This window comes from Sarcophilus harrisii, chromosome 1 (assembly GCF_902635505.1).
Source record: "Sarcophilus harrisii chromosome 1, mSarHar1.11, whole genome shotgun sequence".
NCBI classification, from domain to species: Eukaryota; Metazoa; Chordata; class Mammalia; order Dasyuromorphia; family Dasyuridae; genus Sarcophilus; species Sarcophilus harrisii.
The window spans coordinates 198,777,928-198,801,071 of record NC_045426.1 but is presented as its reverse complement, the minus strand read 5'-3'; the positions used below and the strand labels follow the sequence as shown (position 1 = coordinate 198,801,071).

The 23,144-nt window shown below is 34.0% G+C and overlaps 2 protein-coding genes across 3 annotated transcripts in view; both read left to right on the top strand.

Moving 5' to 3' along the window:
• The window catches only part of CCDC112 (coiled-coil domain containing 112), a 34,819-nt gene extending 24,938 nt beyond the window's left edge, over nt 1-9,881 (top strand). Inside the window, exons 6-10 of the mRNA XM_003759498.2 lie at nt 1,647-2,037; nt 6,911-7,318; nt 8,634-8,729; nt 9,505-9,623; nt 9,724-9,881. Coding sequence (XP_003759546.1) covers nt 1,647-2,037; nt 6,911-7,318; nt 8,634-8,729; nt 9,505-9,623; nt 9,724-9,754 — 1,045 coding nt within the window. The 3' untranslated portion in view covers nt 9,755-9,881. The remainder of the gene's footprint in view (nt 1-1,646; nt 2,038-6,910; nt 7,319-8,633; nt 8,730-9,504; nt 9,624-9,723) is intronic.
• Nucleotides 9,882-17,434: 7,553 nt separating this feature from the next.
• PGGT1B (protein geranylgeranyltransferase type I subunit beta) overlaps nt 17,435-23,144 on the top strand; it is a 47,806-nt gene continuing 42,096 nt past the window's right edge. For both annotated transcript variants that reach the window (XM_003759497.3, XM_023495838.2), the window contains exons 1-2: nt 17,435-17,603; nt 21,791-21,909. In XM_003759497.3, coding sequence (XP_003759545.1) covers nt 17,449-17,603; nt 21,791-21,909 — 274 coding nt within the window. In that variant the 5' untranslated portion in view covers nt 17,435-17,448. The remainder of the gene's footprint in view (nt 17,604-21,790; nt 21,910-23,144) is intronic.

The window sequence follows — 23,144 nt, the reverse complement described above, 5'->3', positions numbered from 1 at the left end:
GGCATCTCTTTTTCTTTAGTGTTTCCACTGAAGTGGAAAATGTTTCCAACATTTTTTTGCCATTTTCCTCTGTACTCACTCTTGTATTGAAGCCATTGGATATGTATATGTTAACTTGGTTTGGAAGATCTTGAATTTCTGTTCCTTTATCTTGTATTAAGTTTATTGTGAATAGGTAAAGTGACCTGATGTTCACTGAAATACAAAATAATAATTTCAAATGTGATTTCTTCTTTCATTCTCCTCTCTGAGGAGAATTAGTTATTAATCATTGAACTTAACTGCAAATCATTTTTTTTCTGTTCATTTATAATGTCACTATAGAATGAATTTTTTCCTCTTGGAACATATTAGATCATCACTGGATAAAGATTGCATATTAAAAGCACCAATAATTAAATTAATGTTTATAGGAAGAGAACTGTATGATTCTAATCTAACTGCTTGTCTGACTAGCAGTGATTATCACTATAGAAGAGGGCAATATAGGCTTGAGATTCATTTTTTAAGATGATTCAATGGATACAGTGCTTGGTCTGAAGTCCAGAAGTCCTTGAGTTCCAAATACTGCCATTTCTACATACTAACTGGGTGATTCTGGGCAAATCATTTAATCTCTCTCTGCCTCAGTCTCCTCAGTTGGTAAATGGAGATAATAATCACAGAATTGTTGTGAGAGACCAAGAGATGATATTTCTAAAGTGTTTTGTACAAGTGCCTGCATATGATCGAGGTTTAGTAAATATTTATTCTCTTCCCTTTTTCCTCTGTATTGCAGAGGCCCAGATTTGTCATCCAGTAGCTAACCTTTTGGTGATGAACTTCTCTGTACTTAACTGTGCTGCTGTAGTCTGGAAGACCTGAGTTCAAATGTAGCCTCAGACCCTGGGCAAGTCACTTCACCACTTCCTGCCTCAGTTTTCTTAACTATAAAATGGGAATAATAATAGCATTTAAATCCCTGATTTTTATAAAGATAAAATAAGATAATTTGTGAAATACTTTGTAAACCTTAAAGCACTATATAAATACTAGTTATTGTTTTTATCTACTCTGATTTTCCAAAGAGTGAACAGTCTGTCAGGAAGCCTATTCTTAAAAAAAAAAACCTTTCTAACTTGATAGAATCTGACAGATTTTGCATTCCCTTGGCATAGATTTTGATAATCCCATGTTGCTTTCTACCTGTAGGTCTCAGAGTTGAGCTAGTCCAACCTATATCTCTAAAATTCCAAGTACCAAGTTTAAAAAAAGTTTTTTATATATATATTTTAAATTGTTTTATACATTTCTCTATCTTCTTAAACTGATTGTGTTGAATGTAACAGTCTTCAGACTGAGTTTTATCATTGAGTATTCTTTGTTTTACTCTATAATATAGCAATTATCTTCAGGACTTGTTGAAGTTTACAGATTATTTGATAGCTATGTTAAATAGTTTCAACTTAGAATAGTTTTTTGAATTCTTCTTTTCTATTTTTATTTTTTCAATCTCTTTCACTGTTAAGATGTTAATTCTTGTTCCTATCATTGAAATTGATGATGTCAACAATGAAAATTCATTGCTCTTTCTTTATTACCATGTTGGAAGATTGACATGTATATTTTTAAAAAGCTGACTATTCAAATATTATCCTTAATTTTAGATATGAAGATCTTATTAAAGAAGAGAAAATAACTAGTAATGAACTAAATGCTTTGGAGAGAAAAATAGAGACCTGGGCATTGAGTAATTCAGGAACAGAGAGATCTTTCAAAGTACCATCAAGCAGATTTTCCTTGGACACAGTGATGCTAAATAATCTTCCTGAAGAAGTAGTAGAATTTGAAAAGTTTCTTCAGCAAGCAGGAGGACGACAAGGGGGATGGGATGATTATGATCATCAGTATTTTCTAAAAGTGAGAAATAAGCATAAAGGGAAGCCCAGCTATATGAAAGAAGTTCTAGTGTGTCTTCCTGGAAGAACAGAAGATGAGGTTCAGCTGCATGAGAAATGGTACCAAAAATTTCTGTCTTTAGAAGAAAGGAAAAAAGAGGTAACATTTTTTGTTTTATATGTATTTGGGCATATTTCTGTTCAGTTATCACCTTTGGTCAGTCTGTGATTTGTTTGTTTTCACTTCTTTATTTGTTTATCAAAATTATAAAAATTTAAATATAAATATAAAAATATAAACAGCATATTTTTTATTTATTACTCAAAGTGGTAAAATTAAAACATTAAAATTCTAAATATGTTAAAATATAGGAATTAACATAAGTTTACATTTAGATAAAATAAAGCTTGTATTGAAAGATCAAGGAAAACTTTAGCGTTGAAATGAATAGAAAACCCCATTTAGTACTGTTAATTAACTAATTAATATCCTCTATTAGTATAGCATACCATAAATGATTTGAGATATGTGCTGAGGATACGTCTCCCCTCCCAAATTGTTTTTTATTTAATTGTGTTCTATATTCTTTTAACTTTAAAACATGCATTATGGAAAAAATGCCAATTTACATGCTCTAGATATTATAAAAATGTATAGAAAACCTTCATTTGCTCATAGCTTGTATCCCCATTACTGCAGGTTACTAGTTCTTTACCATTGGTCCTTTCCTTCCCCTCCAACTCCTGTGCTTAAAAACCAACTGCATCAGGCATGTAATCTTTATCATATTTATCCTACTGAAACAGTGCGAAGAAATGGCTTCACATTTTAATCATTTGATACTCTTAATTATAATATGTTATTGGTATATTTTTAAGATAAAAAAGGAACTGATGAATCAGATTTTAATGTGTGCTTATCACAGTGTAAAAACCTTAAGACTTCTTGGTTAAGCACTTACATGAAGATCAAGGGTATAAGTTACAGTGTTTGCAGTAAATTAAATAATGATCAACAGAAACAGTCTTTGTTCAGTTCATTGTAAGTCTTAGTCAAAGTTATCAAATAATCCATTTGTTACTTGGTTTATGATGTTTAAACTTAAGACATCAATTTTGATTAAAAAGAGGTCTTTATCAGTCCAAATTGAGCATTTTCTGGAAGTAAAATTAGAAAGAGAAAAGTTTTCCATCCAATTAATATGAAAAAAAAAAAAGGTAAAGCCCACAAAAAATACCCAGCATCTGCTTTTTTTGCCATTCATCTCCTCTAATTACATAACAACTAAGGTCACATTTGATCTACCATTTATCAATAAGGAAATCAGAAACTAGCTTATAGCTAGTGGTTTAAAACTTATAGTTGTGATTAAAAACCACGCTGTCAAAATCTCATGTATTGCACTATACTTTATAGTACTATTGGATAAGGGAAAGCAGGTTTATCTATCTAATCAAGAAGAATGATACAATAACTAATAATAGAAGGATCAACCAAGAAAGCCTCACTGCTCCATCAAAGGCCTAGGAAAGCATCAGACCTACTTCTAATTGGGAAACCAAGGAAAAACCATAGTGAACTCATTTTTGCACCTCATGCCATATAGAAAGACAAACGGAGATATGCCCGCAGTGAGAACCAGATCTAGAGACAAAGGGTGCCATCCAAGAACTTCTAGCTCAGGAATAATGAGCAGGTGCCTGTGACTGTGGATTTGGGCAAGAAGAAAGGGACCTGATAAAGTGCAGGACACAGGAATAGGTATGACTTGGCAGCTCTGTTGCTTATACCCTATAGCTGCATAACTAATCTAGTGTGAACTGAAGAAGGGCCTGCACCAAGAAGAGTGATATATGGGCTGTATACCAATAGAAAACAGGCACAGAAGTGAGCAGCCGCTGTGTGACTAATAGTGGAGAGAGGTCTCATCTAACCCAGAGTTTGTAACGGAATAACCAGGAGGGGGAGCGCAAACCAAGGCAGAGCTTATCCTTCTGTCCCTTTGAACCTACACACTTTACTACTATCTGATTGATTGAGGCCAACCAAAGTCTAGTTCTTTTGCTCAGATCCTAGCCTGGGCCAAGAACTTGCAAAGCTCTGTTTAGGACAGTGGTCATGTATCACCTTGGATCAGATAGCTTTGAGCATACTGAAAGCTTCAGTGTCTAGCCTAAGTTACCTAGGAGAGCCATGAATTACACAGCACTCAGCACCCTAAAAAAGAAGGGCAGCAGCAAGACCCAAGAAAAGATAAAACAAAGCCTGGACGTTTCTTCCAGAAGGTTACAGAATCTGGTCCTAACACAAATTCCCAATTTAGAAAGCAAAACTGAATGAATAAATAAACAAAATAAAACAAAACAAGAATCCTACTATAAATAATGGTGATGTTCAAGATGCAAAACTGGAAGAGAATAATTCCAAGTTCTATGTCATGTGCCTAGCAAGAGGGAGAAATATCCATTTTCTCTGATCTTCATGACCTCTCAGACTTCTCCAAAATTGATCTTGAAGACAAGGTGCATAGGAATCCCAGAAGAACATGAAAAGTCAAAATGCCTGAACACTATCAGATAAGAAATATTACAAGATACTTCTCAGAACTTCTGAACACTGAAAACAAAATGCTACTTGAAAGACAATACAGATTGCCTCCAAATAACAACAAAACCCATGTTTCAAACTCCAGGTAACTTAATAGTCAAATAATTATGCAGAAAAACCACAAATTCTGTAACTGACCTGGAGAAGGATCTTCAAATATGGAGGAAAAGAAATTTGAATAATAGAAAACTATTCTGTACCCACCAGAAACTTCTGGTTCTGAAGAGAAAATTAATTCAAGATGCAGCCCAAGATAACATACCTTGCAAATCTGAGTCTAACTTCAAATGAAAAAAAATGCTTTTCAGTGAAAAGAGGCAATTGAAACATTTCTAGAAAGAAAACTATACATAAAATTAGTTGCTTCTCAAACATCCCAGATAACAGAAATACAATAAAGGTAACAACAATTGAGAGCAACAACATTATGGAATAGAGACTATTAAGAGATTTCTTTCTCACTATACACTAGAATATCAGGGTGAAAACAGAAGTCAAACAGAATAGTGGAGAAAGAATGGACTGAAACATGGACTAAACCTTACAACACCCTTTTTACTAGTGAATCATCAACCCTAGGAGGAAGATGCTATTCCTTTTATCCCCCATTTTCAGAGAAGGGAACTGAGGCAACAGTTTAAGAGCCTTGTCTATAATTGTCTGAGGGTCTTGCTGATTCTAGAATTGGCATTCTATCCATTGCACCATCTAGCTGACTCTTGGGAACTGTTATGTGTGTATATGAACTTACATAAATAAATTCTAAAGACCATTTCATTAGTATCAATAAGTTTTAAGTAATTATGGCTTATATTTTTTAAAATAAAATGCTTTTAAAAACATTTGGTAAAATATAGCTTTTGGTCTGTTTCTGCCATGGCATATGATTGTTTTGTTGTGTTAAATGTTTGTCATGGACTTGCATATTAAAATATGATTTTCTTGTCTGTCAACTAGTTTGTTGCCTGCATCAGATTTTATACCTTTTTGTTTCTCAATTTCTCCTTTTTCTCAGCCGTAGTATAATACTTCCTTCTTGTTGCCTTATTAGTAAAGATAACAAATAAATTTCTTTCCTTATTAGTCAAAGATTGGTTAGCAAAAGGTAGTTCATACTTGAATGCCAGTTATCATAAATGATAAGTGAATTTGGGATATTCATCAGCTAGTAATCTAGAGAAATCAGGTAAAACAAATTATAATTATGAATTCTCTTAGTTAAAAGTTTCAAAATACTGCTTGATTTATATGTAGTGGACTGAAACGAGTTCCATCTTTTTTTCAGTGTTTATATAAATCCTTTGGGTTGTTTCTTAGTGAATAATAGCTATATCATGCCTAGGATCCTGAAAATACCATCAAGAATCATCAATAAATGCCATTTTATGATGGCTCAGATATTAGTAATTATGTTGTGACTATGAGTAATTGCTTGAAATGTTATGGGAAAGTTTAGTTTATTTTGTTGTTATTAGGTAAGTAGCTAAACTTTAAGGACAATTAACTTGGCATTTTAAAAAAAGTTTTGATAAACATAGTATCTTAAAATATTGCTGAAAATTTTGGGTTGAGAAAGGGTCTCCAAACGTTTTCAGAACATGGACACACCCTGTACAATAATTTTGAATCATTAAAGATACTCAGAATTATTGATTTTATATAAAAATGTCATCTACAATGCCTATAAGAATGTCTTATACATAGCAGATACTCAGGTATCATATTGAATGATTTTGAATCTGAATTCTGGTTAAATGATTCATATTTTTTTCAGATTAAAATATATTTGATAAAAAAATTGATATATTTGATTAAGAAGTCACTACTCTTTCCACTATTGACAATTATTCTTCAAATAATGGTATAAGTGCTATGTGCTGTGAAGAAAGATCTAGATAGCACTATTAAAGATTGGGAGAAAGTTTATAATGTATTCCCTTCATTTAAAAATTAACATTGGTTGAATTGGAACTAAATTTTTATATAATAATTTAGTTATTTCACTACTGATTTCTGATATAGCATCAGACTAGAAGCCAGTTACAGAAAAGAGACTCCAGAAAAGAAAATTGGAAATAGGAGTAAGATGACTAGATGAAAGTGCAAAAGGGATGAACAGAAACATAAAAAAACCTAGCAAAGGGAATACACCGCAAACTGGAGAATAATTGAAAAGTATGAATAAATCTATTAGACCAAAAGAATTTATAATTAGTATTGTGAAAGTAAAACGTGACAAGTTCTCAAAATGATTATGAAAAAAAATTGTTTAAAAAAATAAAATCTTAAAAATAATTCTAAAATTTAACTAAATAAGAATCCTTTTTCGTTTTCTTGGAAATATAGAGTAAGAGTTTATAGTATGATCACCTGGGATTTAAACTAAACATCACTTTCCTTTTTTTTTTTTTAAATACTTATTTAGTTTATTCAAAAATGGAAAGCAAAGAAACAACAAGAAAAGAAAGAAATGTTGGAAACAAAGTCAGAGGAAATACTTAGGAGTAATGATCTTCAACAAGAAGATTCCTCAAAACAAAAAGAAGAGCAAAGAAAGAAACAGAAATTAGCAATTGAAGCCTGGAAAAAACAGAAAATTGTGGAATTATCTATGAAACAAACATCTCAATTAAAAGAAGAGGAGGAAAAAGAGAGAAAGCAACAGAAAGAACATCAGCGCCAATCTCAACTAAAATTATTGCTAGAAAAACATACCCAGCAGAAGAAAGAGCAGGAAGAATTGTTGAAACTTGAAAAAGAGATGAAGGAGAAGACTGAAAGGGAAGAAAGAAGAAAAACAGCTCAAAATGAAATTACTAAGTTTCAGGAGAGAGTAAGTATATATGTTTGTTTATGTTTATACATATATTGACATTTTGCATATATGTGTAAATGTATAAATTATGTATATATGTATGTGGATATATATATATATGTCTATATACTTGCTATATGTGCATATAATCTTTCCTAGTGTTCCCCTCATCATCATATTTTTTAAAAATACATTTTATTGAAACCTATTGTCTTAACATCACAGTCACGGGGGTGGAGGAATGGGGGACCTCTCCCCTATTAACAAAGGAATTTAAGAAAAAAAAAACACTTATCATTTCTGATAGTCATATTCCTTTTGAATCTACCTAACTATCTATACGTATATGTAAATGTACATGTATGTATTTGTATATAAGTTATCATATATTGGTTGTATATATAATATATACATACATATAATCTATATGTATAGTTTTGTACAACACACATACCACACACACACACACACACACACACACACACACACAAATAAACATTCTGCCTTAGTAGTCCCTTGCTCTTCTACTACAAAGAGGGAGGTATTTAATTTTCTGAGCTTCAGGCCCATCATTGGTTTTTCATTTACTCAGAATTTTATTTCATTCTAGTGATTTTAAAATTTACATTGTCATAGTCATCATGCTTATTCTCTTAGTGAAATTGTTGGGTCTCAGGATATGAACATTTTGTTTACTTTTATTACATGATTCCATATTGTTTTCTAGAGTGATTAGACCATTTGATAGGTTGACTAATAATGCATTTAGATGGATACCCTATGGAGCTCATCCAAAAAAATATGTATATGGGAATTTTAGGGAGAACTTTTTTTTAGTTGTACAAATACTAATCTTACAGGGACAGATAGTTTTAGTTTGGTAGCATGTTAATTTCATTGATGGCTGTCATATTCCAAGTCAGACCTCACTGGTTTTATAGTATACCTCCTAGGATGCTCAACTTATTTTGACAAAATTTGGTTCATTAGAAAACATCACAGTAAAATCCATATCTCAGAAATTTAAAGCGTTAATAACTAAAGATATCTGAAGGTCATTCAAAAACATCTTAGAATCATATAATGTTAGAATTGGGAATAAACTTAGAGGTTTGAACTAAATGACCTCTTATTTTAGAAAGGAGGAAATTGAAGTCCACAGAGAGGAATTGGGTTTGACAGATTATTCAACTATTAAGGGTGGAGTCAGAATTAGAAAGCCCAGATATCTAACTTTTAGTTTAGTCAGCAAACAACTAGATGTTTGAAATTTTTAATTTTAATTTTCCTTGTCTTCAGAAATCATCTTTTTTATTTTGCATATGTTCTATAGGATTTACATAAACTTGAATTAAAGATTCTGGAGAGACAAGCAAAGAAAAATGAAAAGATAGAAAAAGAAAGAAGATTGGCAAAATTAAAAGAAAAGGTACTATATCCTAAGACTATACCTGAATTCCTATTTTAGAAAATACTCAACAATATTATTCTATTTTTTTTTTTTACCCCTTTAGAAAGATGTAAACACAAAACATTTACAACCCAAATTTATTTTCTTGGCTTTTTTCCCCTAATTGTGTCTCCTTTAAAATTTTTAACTGCTTGCCGTAGGAAAAGACATAATTTAACAACTAAGGATACAATATCTGGTTAAATATCTATGTTTTAAAAAACAGAAATGTCTCTTTTTATCCTTCTTTCTCTTCCCTTCCTTGACTCTTGCTCTCCAATTTTTTTCTTCCTTTTTTATACTTGCCCATACATTAGACTTGGGAGTCATACTTTTTTTTTTTTTTTTGGCATAAAAATGGTATTGCTTAGCTTCTCTGGTGTTATTGTGTTTTCTGTTTGCTAAACTCTCTTCTGTAATTCTTATCATTAGGTTGGAATAGAAACTTTATTTTGAGGGTATATTAGAAGAAATATACCAAGTATTTAAGGATAACTTTTATTATTAAGTTGCTATTGTATAATATAATTAGAAAGCCTTGATTTTAAAAAATAATAATACATATAATCTCTCTTTTTTAGAAAAATAAAATGGTCGGTTGAGCAACATAAAAGTGATTATTTGATAAACATTGAATTTTTATTAATGTTTGGTTTTTTAAATTGCCTTTTTTATTATGTCCTATTATAAATTTGTAAGTTTTAATTTATTAGTTAATATAATTAATAGGCTATGATTTCATTTCTATTGACAGGTTGAAGTTAATGTTAGTCGGGATCCATCCAGATTATACAAACTTACTAAAGGATGGGAAGAACGTACAAAAGAGAGAGGTCCAACAGGTGCAGGACCTCTTCTGAATATACCACACAGGTAAAAATAAAACGAACAAACAAGTAAATAAATAAAGTTAGAGACTTTTTAAAAGCTATTTTTCATTTCCTTATGACGTATCTACTACTTCTCTTCACAGGGCCATCCCCACCTGGAGACAAGGATTATAGAAGAAAATTGAGCAAATTGAAATTGCCATCCAGCTAATGTGAATATTGATATAATCCTTTACACAGGAAAATAAATGATTTATATAAAAAGCAACCACTTATGTTCAGAAATTATTATTTCCCTTGTTATATTGTGAATATACATTGTGTAGTGTTTGATTGTTAGATATTGAAATATATGCCAACAATTGCTGTTTTATTTCTGTTTTACCCTAAGAAGATAATTCTGTCCATATTGAAATTTTTATTTTGCAACAGCAAATTGAAGGGGAAAAAATGGAATTTTAAATTATTGTAACTTAAGCATATGAAGTAAATAAGTGGAGTTTTCTTCTTATGCCTTCATTATGTAATAGAGGAAAACTATATTGGTATCCCTGATTAAAAAATTTTTAAAAATAGATGCTACCTTATGTAATTAACAAATTTTGAATATTACAGTAAGGCCTTTAAATTGGGAGGCACCTTAGAGATAAAAAGGGCAAATTTGGAATTAGAGGAGCTGGGTTCAGATCCCATTTCTGCCACTTTTATTTTTGTATGACCCTGGGCAAGTGTCTTAATGTCCCTGGGCCTCAAATACCTCATCTATAAAATGAGAGAGCAACACTCAATAACTTGTATTGTCCCTTTCACCTCTGATGCAATGACTACTACCTTGGATATATTAAATAAATAGGTGGTCCTTTTATGAAGTAAAGTTTTAATATTTATTTCATATTCATTGCTATCATAAGTGGGTCCAGTACTTTGGACATACATAATCTCTCCTGCTTAATACCAACACAAGTTGATGTTCTGGAAGCCTCTTTGTAAGCAGGCTTGTTTGATGGAGCACTTGGCCTTCCACTTCAGAGCGTGTGGAAATAGTCTCTTATCTTTTACTTCATAATTTTAAAAAAAAATCTTTTATTTTTTTAATCCCTTTTTAATTAAAGCTTTTTATTTTCAAAATATATGCACAGATAATTTTCAGCATTCACCCTTGCAAAACCCCATGTTTCAAATTTTTCCCTCCCTTCTCCCGCTCCCTCCCCTAGATGGCAAGTAATCTAATATGTATTAAACATGTGCAATTCTTCTATACTTATTTCCATAGTTATCCTGTTGCACAAAAAGAATTAAATTAAAAAGGAAAAAAATGAGAAAGAAAACAAAATCCAAGCAAACAACAACAAAAAAAGTGAAAATACTATGTTATGATCCATAATTAGTACCCACAGTCCTCTCTCTGGGTGTGGATGGCTCTTTCTATCACAAGATCATTGGAACTGGCCTGAATGACCTCATTATTGAAAAAAGCCACGTCATATAATTATCATATAATCTTCTTGTTGCTGTATATGATGATCTCCTGGTTCTGCTCATTTCACTTAGCATCAGTTCTTGTAAGTCACTCTCTGAAATCATCCTGCTGATCCTTTCTTACAGAACAATAATTTCCATAACATTCATATGCCATAACTTATTCAGCCATTCTCCAATTTATGGGCATCCAATTAGTTTCCAGTTTCTAGCCACTACAAAAAGGGCTGCCACAAACATTTTTGTACATGTAGGTCCCCTTCCTTCCTTCATGATCTCTTTGGGATACAAGCCCAGTAGAGACACTACTGGATCAAAGGGTATGTATAGTTTAAGAGCTCTTTGCTCTCCAGAATGGTTGGAGCAGTTCACAACTTCACCAGCAATGTATTAGTATCCCAGTTTTCCCACATCCCTTTCAACATTCATCATTAGCTTTAAAAGAAAAATCTTTTAATTGGTTGCCAAATTGGAACTGTAACATACCAAAAGTGCAGACTAACAAAATAGCTTGCTTTCTTGTTGGCTAGGAGATATAAACATGACAATAGGACTAACCCTAACTCTTTTATATGCATATTTAGTTCTGTTTCATCATCCAATTAAAAGGCTTTTCATCACTTTGCAATAGGAGACAAGATATTGTAAGAGTCTACATGTATATGCTTTTAAGGGGAAGTCAAGATTACAGGAAATAGGTTCCCCAAGAATTCATGTGGGTTGTTTGGCACCCTGCAGATCAGAGTGTGTATGCTCAAAGGTCTGGGCCTTTATTTGACAGTAAGGCATTATATATTTTATAAGCTTTTTTGAAAAATTATTTGAAATAGTGGCCATTTGTGAACAAGGTAGCATGGTGTAAATATGTTCTAGATTTGGAATCAAGAGGACTGGAATTCAAATTATGCCAGTTACTAGCTATGTTAGCCTGGGCTCAGTTATCTCAGCTCCCTCAGGCTCAGGTAGCAACTAGATGGCACAACAGATAGTGTATTGGGCCTGCAGTCAGAAGACTTCTCTCTGGTGTTAGAAGCTTACTACCTTGTGTGACCCCCGGCAAGTCACAACCCTGTAGAATGACCTGGAGAAGGAAATGGCAAACCAATATTGTATTTTTGCCAACAAAACCCCAAATGGGATTACAGAGAGTCAAATATAACTGGAAAACAGTTGAACAACAACAAATAAACTCAGTTTCTTTATCTGAAAAATGAAGAAATTGAATTTAACAGCTTCTAAGGTCACTTCAGCTTTAAATCTATAAAATTTAATATCTGACAAAATATTTTGTACTATTGCTTTTGTTCTTTATTGGCTTTCTTTTTAGCTATACTAATCCTCCTGTTAAGCTTTTTTCCTTATTAAGAATTAGTGGATGAAGATGGAGATCCTGAGTACTACAAGATTTTCTGCCACCTTTCTCTCCCCTTTTCGTGAGGACGTTCTCAGGTAAAGGGACTTTCAGACCTTGTATTATGTTCCCCAGGAAGACATTTTTGCCATTAGGTACCCAGTTAGCATGGAATTAAAGCAATAAGTCATTGTTTGAATATTCATAGCTATATATTTTTAACTAATGATATCAGATTTAGAGTAAAGAAATTTTGTTAAGTTATTATCTATGCCTTGGTTGTTAATTTCTGAGTTAACATTTATTAAGCAGCTACACTGCCATATTCCAGGGAGTATAAGAGAGGCAAAGACAAAAGCAAGTCCTATTCATTCCTGAAGAAGCTTACACTCTTAACCACATGAGCCTATGTATATATTCATGCAAAACAAATATAAGGATGGGAAAAAGTGGGGTATTGTGGGGGGAAAAGGCTGAACTTGGAGTCACTGAACTGAGGATTAAATCCTAGCCCTGACACTTAATTACATGTGTAATTTGGAAAGTTACTTTAGCTTCAGGTCCAAGGAGGTTAATAATGATTAATCAGTAAAATGAGGGGTTCTACTAGATGATCTCTTAGGGCCCTGCCAGCCATAAATCTGTGATAGTGTGAAGATACTAGCATCTGGTATGACTAGGATAGGCTTCATATTGAAGATGATGCTTGAATTGAGTCTTGAAGGAAACCAGTTATTCCAAGAGGTAAATGTGAAAAGGGAATACATTCCAGACATTGAGGAAAGCCGATGCAAAATCACAGAGACAGGAATGCTATGCTTGCAGGATGACAAGACCTGTTCCATCTGAATAACACTGCACAAAGAAGAATAATGTATATAAAGGCTGGAAAAGTTGAATGAGATCATTTGTAAAAAGCTTTAAGTGCTAAAGAGTTTGTATTTTGTCCTGGAGATAATAATAACAATAATGATAATAATTCATATTAATATAGTGCTGTAAGGTTTGCAAAGTGCTTTACATATATTATTGCATAATACAGGTATCATTTTCAAACATATAATATGATAATTTGACAGAAAGCTGGGAACAATGAACACAAGAGAGTGATCAGCTCTAGGAAAAAAAATCTTGATAGTCTTGAACACTGTATAGAATCTAACAAGGTGAAAATCAGCTCTCTTTAGCTCATTTAAACAAATGAAAACAATTCTAAGTGGCCAGACTGTTGATATTATAGAAAATGTTGACATTTCTCTGAAGGAATCTTGCATAGACATTTTTCCACTTTGTTAACATTGAGCTTAGTTTCTTTGGAAAGAACAGAAAACAGCTTATAACAAGTGCCCTAGAAAGTCAGGAAAAAACTTGTAACAGTTCACACAAATCTAGATTAAGATGCAAAATGTGATTAAAGACATTACTGTGGATTTTTAGTTCAAGATAGGGTCTCATTTTCCTGTTAATATTGTTATTGAAAAGAATGGTTCACTTGTCGAAATCATAAGTTTCTTGGATTAAAAATATATCTGGAGAGTGCACACACATGAAACCAGGTGTTGTTTGTCCCAAGTCCCAAAAGTTAATTTTTGAAGGAAATTATATTAAACATACCAAACTCAGCTTTTCTGATCCTAGCAAGTCAAATCAACAAGCATTTATTAAATACTTACTTTCTACACTGTGCTAAGGTCTGAGAATAAAAATGCAAGCTAAGAGAAAGACAATCCCTACCTAGGAGAAAACAATGCATAAAAAGAAGAAAACATTTTGGGTAGTGGAGTGAGGAGGGAGGAATGATAGGGAAAGATCCAATTTAGGCCATAACAGTAACTAGACTATCAGAAAATTTTTGGATATTTGTACCTGAGAAAGATGCAGGCTGATATGATAGTAAGTAGAGATACTGAGACATAATTTGGTCATAAAAATATATATTTAGTCACTTTGGAGACTTTATCCTTTTAAAAAAATCTGTTGCTACCCTGAAATATGACAAAATTTCATTTTAGAATGTATTGATTGATCTATGCCAGTGATTCAGAGAGACAAGAGTCCGTGTGTTCTTGAAGATAAAGCTTTAGTTTTGAGAGGTCTTTCCACTAAGTTTTAATAGAGGACTTCTTTTTAATTAGTGGCATAAGTTCAGAAAACCTTCCTGCCAGGTTTGCTACCTCTTTCTGCACTGTAATAAAAATGATTATTGAAAAAAAACATGAAATTCGAAAGAGATAAATATAAGGACTTATACTTGATTATCACAACCAATTTTGCATGTTCAAGATAGAAGTTCAGTTGTTAGTGATAAAAAAAGATTTAGGGGTTTCATAGAACTATAAGTTCAATATGTGTGAACAGTGTGACATAGCAACCAAAAAGTCAATATAATCATGACCTACATTAAGAAAGATATGGCTTTGAAGATGAAGAATTTTCTGGAGGCAGCCTTAGTTTCAGTTAAAATAAATAATTACTCCAAAATCGCAGCCAGCTGGTAAAAATGCAAACGTTATTTCTCCTTCCAAATTAGCCCGGTTAGTTGAGGCCTATCTCTCTGCCTGGTTCCAAGAGATCTTGCTGCTTTGTCCTTGGTTTCTGCCTCTGCTTTCTTCAGTCTCCAGCCAGCACCAATGTAGAAGATGCAATGAATCTCTTGCCTCGAAGATAGGGCTTGTAGGCTTTCTTCCAGAGTCTCCTCTGGCCCTGAGAGTTTCTTGCTTATATGCTGTGCACTGAGTACACACCCATCATTATATCACTGGGAAACCATTATTTGTTGTAGGATTAAATCAATGCTAAACTAGATTTAACCATTGTCTCCTCAATTCCACTTAGTACCTTGTTTCAAGTTCTGGCCCATAACACCTAGTAAATCATCTCTGGCAATAGGGGAATACTAAAAGTTCTTAAACAGGAATCACATCTGTCATTTAGGAAGAGCTCTTGAAGGAGAGGAGAGAGAATGGAGTCATAGCAGATTGGAAACATAATGTAAGAAAAAATGAACCTTTGAATTAGAAGATAGTGGTAAAGAATGGAGAGGACAGATTTGTGGTGGAAACAACCTTGTTGAGATGAGTATGAAGGAAAAGAGAGGGAAGATTCAGTAAAATCTCTAGTTCCAGGTTTTAATGACAGATATTAAGAGAAAGCATCAGATTTTGGACATTTTGAGTTTTAAATAACTCATAGCATCAAGATGGAGATAATAGAATCATAAAAAGAATGGGAAGGGATTTTAGGAACATCTAGGCCAACCCCCTGCTTTTACAGATAGGCAAACTGAGACCCAGAGAAATTCTATCAGCAATTAGCTGGAATTTCAAGTTTGGAGTTCAGGAAAAAGATGGATCTATAGATTTAACAGTTATTTGTATAGAGTTAATTGTGAGAATGGAGGATATTTCCAAGACCAAAATGCTTTGAAGGACACATTTAGTGGGATTGGAACATAAAAGAGATCAAAAAGCTATTAGAAATATCAGGAAAGGAGAGACAGGCATGGTGCAGAGAAATAAAATTCAGTTCAACATTCATTAAGGTCCCATGATGTTAGTTGTTGGAGAAAGGACAAAAATGCAGTATCAAATGCTGGAGAAAGAAGGACAAAAATGCAGCAGATACTTTTCTTAGGTAATTCTGATATGGGGTGGAAAGTGGAAACAAAAAAAGTCAGGAGGATATATGAACTGGGGGCATCAGAGTAAGCCCAAAAGATGTGGTAAAAAAGCTACTTCTTGAAGTAAGACAAGGATATTCAGAAGTGAAGATAAGGAGGGGGAGTGCAATAAAAGAATAGAAGAGGTCCCAAAGACAAGAAATGGGAGTCTCCAATTCAGGTACTAGTTTAGTTTGGCTACAAGAGAGTGGTATAAGTTAAAGGAGGTAATAACCAAATTGTGGAGGGCTTTCTATTATTTGGATTTTATCCTACATCGGGGATGTACTCCAAGTTTTTGATGTGGTATTAAATTGTATAATCAGACCTGTGTCTTAGGGAGATTATTTTGACAAGAAGGATGAGGACTGAAGTTAGATCACTCAGACTAGTTTATTAAGAATGTTGGAAACACAAATCAGATTGCTAGGGATTGAGCAAGTAATGCTGGTGGTGAGAAGGCAATTCAGTCAACTGTTGCTATTCAGTCCTGTCACATCCTTTCTGACCCCATGGGCTATCCTGCTCGTGGGCTTTTCTTTGCAAAATGTGTAATTTTCTTCTTCATTGAATTAAGGGAAACGGGTTAAATGACTTGTAAAGAATCCCACAGCAGAATCCTGACTGACTCCAGGCCCAGGGCTTCGCTGAGCATCTAGCTTTCCATTTCTCTCCTCTCTTTCTCTCTCCCCCTCCTGCTCTCCGTCTCTGCCTTTCTCTCCCTCTCCTTTCCCCACTCCATCTCTGTTGCAGAATAGCGGAATTGACTTTGGCTTGGTGTCCTTGGACAAGTCACTTCTCCCCCAGGCAAAGTAAAAAGCGGGAGAGGAAAAGGAATTTGGGCGATTGTTAGGGAGGGGAGAGCTAACTGCACATATTTAACCTGGGGCAGCTACCTAAAATGAGTTGAGACGTTGTTTTCCCAAAGTAATGTTTTCCAAAGTGAGTTTTCCCAAAGTGTTTTTCCCAAAGTTAACTTTATTCGAAGGTTGTATCATTACTAACGTTTTCAGACTACCTGCGAGGACCTTGTAAATTGATTGGTCTGGGTCAGTACCCACAAAACACGATTTGGGACAAAGGACACGGGGTGGGGGATGGGGGGGGGGTAAGGTACTATTAAAGAGGTTATACAAGGGACGCACATCCAGCTCTCAAGACCGGGGGTAGAAGAATTCTTGAAACTGGCGGGAGAAAACCCCCAGCCTCACTTTTCCAACTTCGTCAGTATTTAAAATCCAGGAGAGTTTTAAACTTCGTGCAGTTAAAGTAAACCAATGAAATCCCTTTAAGCTCCTCTAGCGTGACGGCAAAGTCTGGCGCTGGGAGGCGGGACTTCTTTTAACGAAGTTGAAAAACTTCCGGTAAGAGGTGTGGTCCATGATCCGGAGCAAGATGGCGGCCGAGGGAGAGCGGTTGACCTTGGTTGACGGAGATGCGGAGCGGTTAGATTTCTTACGGGACAGACACGTCCGATTCTTCCAGCGCTGTCTGCAGGTGTTGCCTGAGCGCTATTCTTCCCTCGAAACGAGCAGGTAATTACTGCCCGAGGGAACCTCGGCGGCTGCGGGTCGCTTTCTCTGGGTCTGTGGTGTTCCGGGATGGCGCTGGGGAGCCCGCGGCGTGTGGGAAGGGGGCTCTGCACTTGGGCTCGCTTCTCCGTTCTGTTAGGTTTTAGCGGCGTGACCTGAGGCAGAATGCCCGAGAGCGTTTCTGCACTCACTGACACCGCTTAGGCTCGGGGGGAGCGCTCTTCCGAGACAGAGCGCTCTTCCGAGACAGTTATTCGGCGCCTGATCTGAGCCGGACGTCGGGCTGAGTGCCGAGCATACAGAAGAAAGGCAAACCTAATTCTTGCTCTCCAGGAGTCCACGTCCGATGAGGAGACGATCGGAAGACGACTATGTACAAGCAAGATGATGTGCAGGATAAATGGGGGGATAATTAGCAGAGGGAGTGAATTAGAAGTAAGAGGAGAGGGGAGCTAGGACTTCGGCTGGGACTTGAAGGAAGCTGGCATGCGGAGGTGCGGGAGCGCGGGGCGGACACTCAGCCAATGAAAAGGCTCCGAGGCGGAGCCGGAGCCGAGCCCGGTGTGCCTGGATCACCGAGTAAGGGGATCCTGCAGAAGTAGGAAGGGGGTGGGTTACGAAGGTTTTCATAGCCAAAGAGATTTTTATACAGGATCCTGAAGCCGATAAAGAGTCCGTGAAGTCTATTGAATAGAAAGTGGTCAGAATAGGAATAGCAGTGGGCATGGTCAGAGCTGCCTTTTAGGAAGATCAGCTACGTGGGGAGGCCGGAGTCCAAATAGTAAGCAAGCCATTAGCGTCATTCAGGCGTGAAGTATTTGAGGGCACGCTTCCGGATTGTCGCGGTGTCAAAGGAGAGAAGCCGGTGTGTGCAAGAGAGTTTAGAAAGATACAGATTGTCGACAGACTTAACGCTTTTCTATAGTAGTTGAAAGAGGAATTGATGAAGATGATCATTTTGAGCCTGAGTGACTTGTCTACTTGACAGATAGGTGAGAAAGACAATGTGTTTTATTTTAGAGGTAACAAGTTCAAGATGTGTACTGAACACTCGGGTTAAGATTTCTTAAAAAAAAAAAAAACACAACAAACAGTTGGAGATGTGAGACTGAAAGATTGGAAAGAGGTTATGATTAAAGTAGATTTTTTTAGTCATCTTCATGGAGAGGATTATTAAGCCCATGGGAACTTGTGAGATCACCAAGGAAAATTGTATAGAAGAGAAAAGGAATCGAGATAAATATAAAGCAGAAATACCTGCTTTTAAGAATTTACTTTCTAGAAAAGATTAATGAATTGGGCTTGCAACTGAAAAAAACTAAAAAAAGACCAAATTAAAAACCCCCAATCAAATACTAAATTTGGAATTCTAAAATTAAAAGGAGAATTTAAAAATATTGAAAGTAAAAAAACTATTGAACTAATTACTAAAACTAAGAGTTGGTTCTATGAAAAAGCCAATAAAATAGATAAGCCTTTGGTAAATCTGATTAGAAAAAGGAGGAAGGAAAATGAAATTAGTAGTCTTAAAAATGAAAAGGGAGAACTTTCCACCAATGAAGAGGAAATTAGAGAAATAATAAGGAGTTATTTTGCTCAACTTTATGCCAATAAATTTGATAACCTAAGTGAAATGGATGACTACCTCCAAAAATATAGACTTCCCAGACTAACAGAGGAGGAAGTAAATTGCTTGAATAGTCCCATTTCAGAAAAAGAAATAGAACAGGCAATTAAACAACTCCCTAAGAAAAAATCCCCAGGACCAGATGGATTTACGTGAATTTTACCAAACATTTAAAGAACAATTGGCCCCAATGCTATATAAATTATTTGATAAAATAGGGAATGAAGGAGTCCTACCAAATTCCTTCTATGACACAGACATGGTACTGATACCTAAACCAGGTAGGTTGAAAACAGAGAAAGAAAATTATAGACCAATCTCCCTAATGAATATTGATGCTAAAATCTTAAATAAGATATTAGCAAAAAGACTACAGAAAATCATCTCCAGGATAATACACTATGATCAAGTAGGATTTTTACCAGGAATGCAGGGCTGGTTCAATATTAGGAAAACTATCAATATAATTGGCCATGTTAATAACCAAATTAACAAAAACCATATGATCATCTCAATAGATGCAGAAAAAGCATTTGACAAAATCCAACATCCATTTCTATTAAAAACACTTGAAAAAAAAAAAAAGAATTTACTTTCTAGTGATAATATAGTCCTTGTTCATAGATAAAGAGATAGAAGTATATACAATGTAAGTATACAAAATAAATAGTTATTTGAATAAGAAGTAGTTTTGTAAAGTCCTGTGCAATCTGTTACCTCATTTGATTTTTATTACCCTGGGAAGTGCCATTAGTAACTTTTTTGTATAGATAAGAAAATTGTAGTTGTGTGAGATTTAGTGATTTGCCTGGATTCACACAACTAAAAGCATTCTGACAAAGAAACAAGCTATTTGGTTTGTAACTGCATTTAATTTAGGGAGGTATTGTAGTATTTATAATAATCTAACAGATGTAATCGACTATTGATAGAAATACAGGAGGTATGGAATAAGGAGTAAAAACACTATCTTATTAAATTGAGTACATATCTTTTAAGATCTGGTTTTTGAAGTGAGCTCCAAGACCTGTTAATGAATCAACATTTTATCATTTCATAGAAAGAGAGTCATTTGAATAAAGTAATATTTTGTTAAAGTTAAGACTGTGGATTATAATGGAGTTTATGAATGAATAGTATGTCATCAATACTTCATAAACAGCTGTTGGTCAATATATTTCCTTTCAAGTTGCTATAGAAGGTAAATTTAATTTACCTTTTGAACTTGTAAACTGTGTTCATTATGTATTTTGATTTATCTAGCACAGTCCTGACAGAGAATCTGGAGGACGTATAGCCTTTTGTTCATTTGAAGACAGACATAGATGCCAGTCCTGGGACTTACTAGGTAGATAATATCCAAAACTGGGGAATTCATACCCCAAAAATAAATTTCCATGCCTTTATATTGTCAACTACTTCTAAGAGTTTTTATTGGTTACTGTAAAGCAAAAAATATTGGTTTTAAGGAATGATTACTATACTGTCCAAATCTATATTGAGTCTATTTCTTTTTTTTTTCCTGTTTTTTTTTTCAAATCATCTCTTTCTGACATCTGCTTACCTGTGTAATGAAGGGGTTGGGTCTGTTCTAATCTATAATTGTATGATCTTTTATTAAAAATTGTTCACAGATATGTTATATATATTTATATACATGTACTGAGCTTTCTGTGCTTGAGATGAAGGGACTATAAATCAGCTAGCCAAATTTTTGATTTTAAAATGAGAAAAACAAGGATCTTATATGATGGTATCAGTAAATCGTGTATTAGGAAGCAGAAATTTCTCTAATGTTAAAGTTAAATGCATAGAAATTCTTAAAATTCTGAACTGAAGCTGTAGTTTTATAACAAAAAATATTTGAATTTGAATTTTATTTATAGTAGAAGATGAAATTAGCTATGGTAAGCTCTGTCCAAAAAAAAGAGATCCATAATACTGAATGATCATTGAATTTAGGAAATATTTTTAATCTATTCTGAGACAATGCTCATATCTGGTGAATCAAAGTTTTTTTTTCAAAAATTATCAAGTATTTCTGTTCATTGTTTTAGATAATTTTATGATAATTTGTAATTTATACTACATAAATATATTTTACAGAAAAATGCTTTTTTGGTTTGTTTTTCTGAATACTGAAAGTGAGTTATTTTGACTAATTTTTACTTTAGGAAGTAAACATTTCCTTATAGGAGTGTTCTTGACTGATTAGACAGAAATTGATTTGTTTTATATACTTTATAATGTCTCATTTAGTATTAGTAATTAAATATTATAATTTGTTTCTTTTATTAGAGTATATTTAGATTCTTATTTTTTCAACTATTGCATTTTTAACTCATGTTTTGTTCTCAGGTGCCCATTCCTCAGTTTTCCTTATGCTCCTCTACATTTCATTCATCCTATGATTCATAGGAGAATTTTTATTGGATTGAACAGAATTGAAGGACTATTAAAGTTATTGCATATTTAGAATGAATTCATTTTTGTTTATGATCATATGATGTTCAATGGTTTGATAGTTATGGTGGAATTTTGCCCTTTTCCCTAAACATTCTAGGTTGACAATTGCATTTTTTGCACTCTCTGGGCTGGATATGTTGGATTCATTAGATGTGGTGAACAAAGATGATATCATAGAATGGATTTACTCCCTGCAGGTTCTTCCCACAGAAGACAGTGAGTGAGTTTTTAGCATCTTTTATTTTTTATACATATTATTTATTATTGAGTGCTTTTGGCTCTTAGACCTATTCTAATTACTTAATTAACTAATTACCATGATTACAGCTTTTATGAGGTCAAAACAAGTCATTAAAATGTGGTTTTATAAAATATAGAAAACTTTCTTTAATTATCTTCATTAGCACTACAGAAAGTAGTCTTCCAAGGTAAATTGAGGTGATTTGTCCTCACCTTTGAGGTTTGCTCAGTAACAAAACACTCTGCTCCTCATAGAATAGAAATAAAACCATACATAACCTTACAGGTAATTGTTTCCACTTTTCTTTTGTAATAATTACAAGGAGTATATACTCTGCAAACAGTTGGTCTAATAAATATAATGGGGCTGCTATGGTATATGCTATTTCATTTTCTCAGGGACTGGCTATGGTATATGCCATTTCATTTTCTCAGGGACTGACAGGGGAACCTGTCTCTGATCTTTAATTTTCAATCTCCGATTTGGATTTTGTAAGCATCCTAGTTGGTAAGAAGCTTGTTACTGCTTCTCAATTTATGCTTTGTGATATCTCTGCTTTTTTATTTATTATGGCCTTGCTTATTGGCATGGCCCCTTGGTCTGTGGCCTTAGCAAAACTTATTTGCTCATGCAAAATGGAACTTTATGAGGAATATTGCCAAACATATAAAAGTTTTATCCATGTGTGTTTCTTTTGCTGAGAAATTGGAGTGAGTAAGAGTGTTATAAGATATATGGAGGTTTTGCCCTTGTGTTTACATTGGATACAGTTAAACTTTCCTAAATTGTGGGATACAATAACATGTTAAAATGGCAAATGTTTATAGGAATTCTAAAGATAGTTTCTTGGACTGGAGTGCTCACCAATAAGGTGAACTAGTTTAAACCTCATATTACTCTGAGCCAATTTAATAATCATTTTTCAAGTTTTTATTAGCCTTCCCAACACACCAATTGAAGTATTGTGTATGATCATATGACCATGGGATTTTAAGAGGTGAAAGGGACCTCAGAATCTGTTTAATTAACTGATTCATACAAGGATTCTTTCTACAGCATACTCTATAAGCAGTTATCCAGCCAGGCTTTATCTTGATGGGGAAAAAATTATTGGAACTGTAGGAGACCAGGCCCATTAATACATTTTGGTAGAGCTATGAATTGATTTGGCCATTCTGGGGGGAAAAAAATTGAAAACCCAACCAAAAAA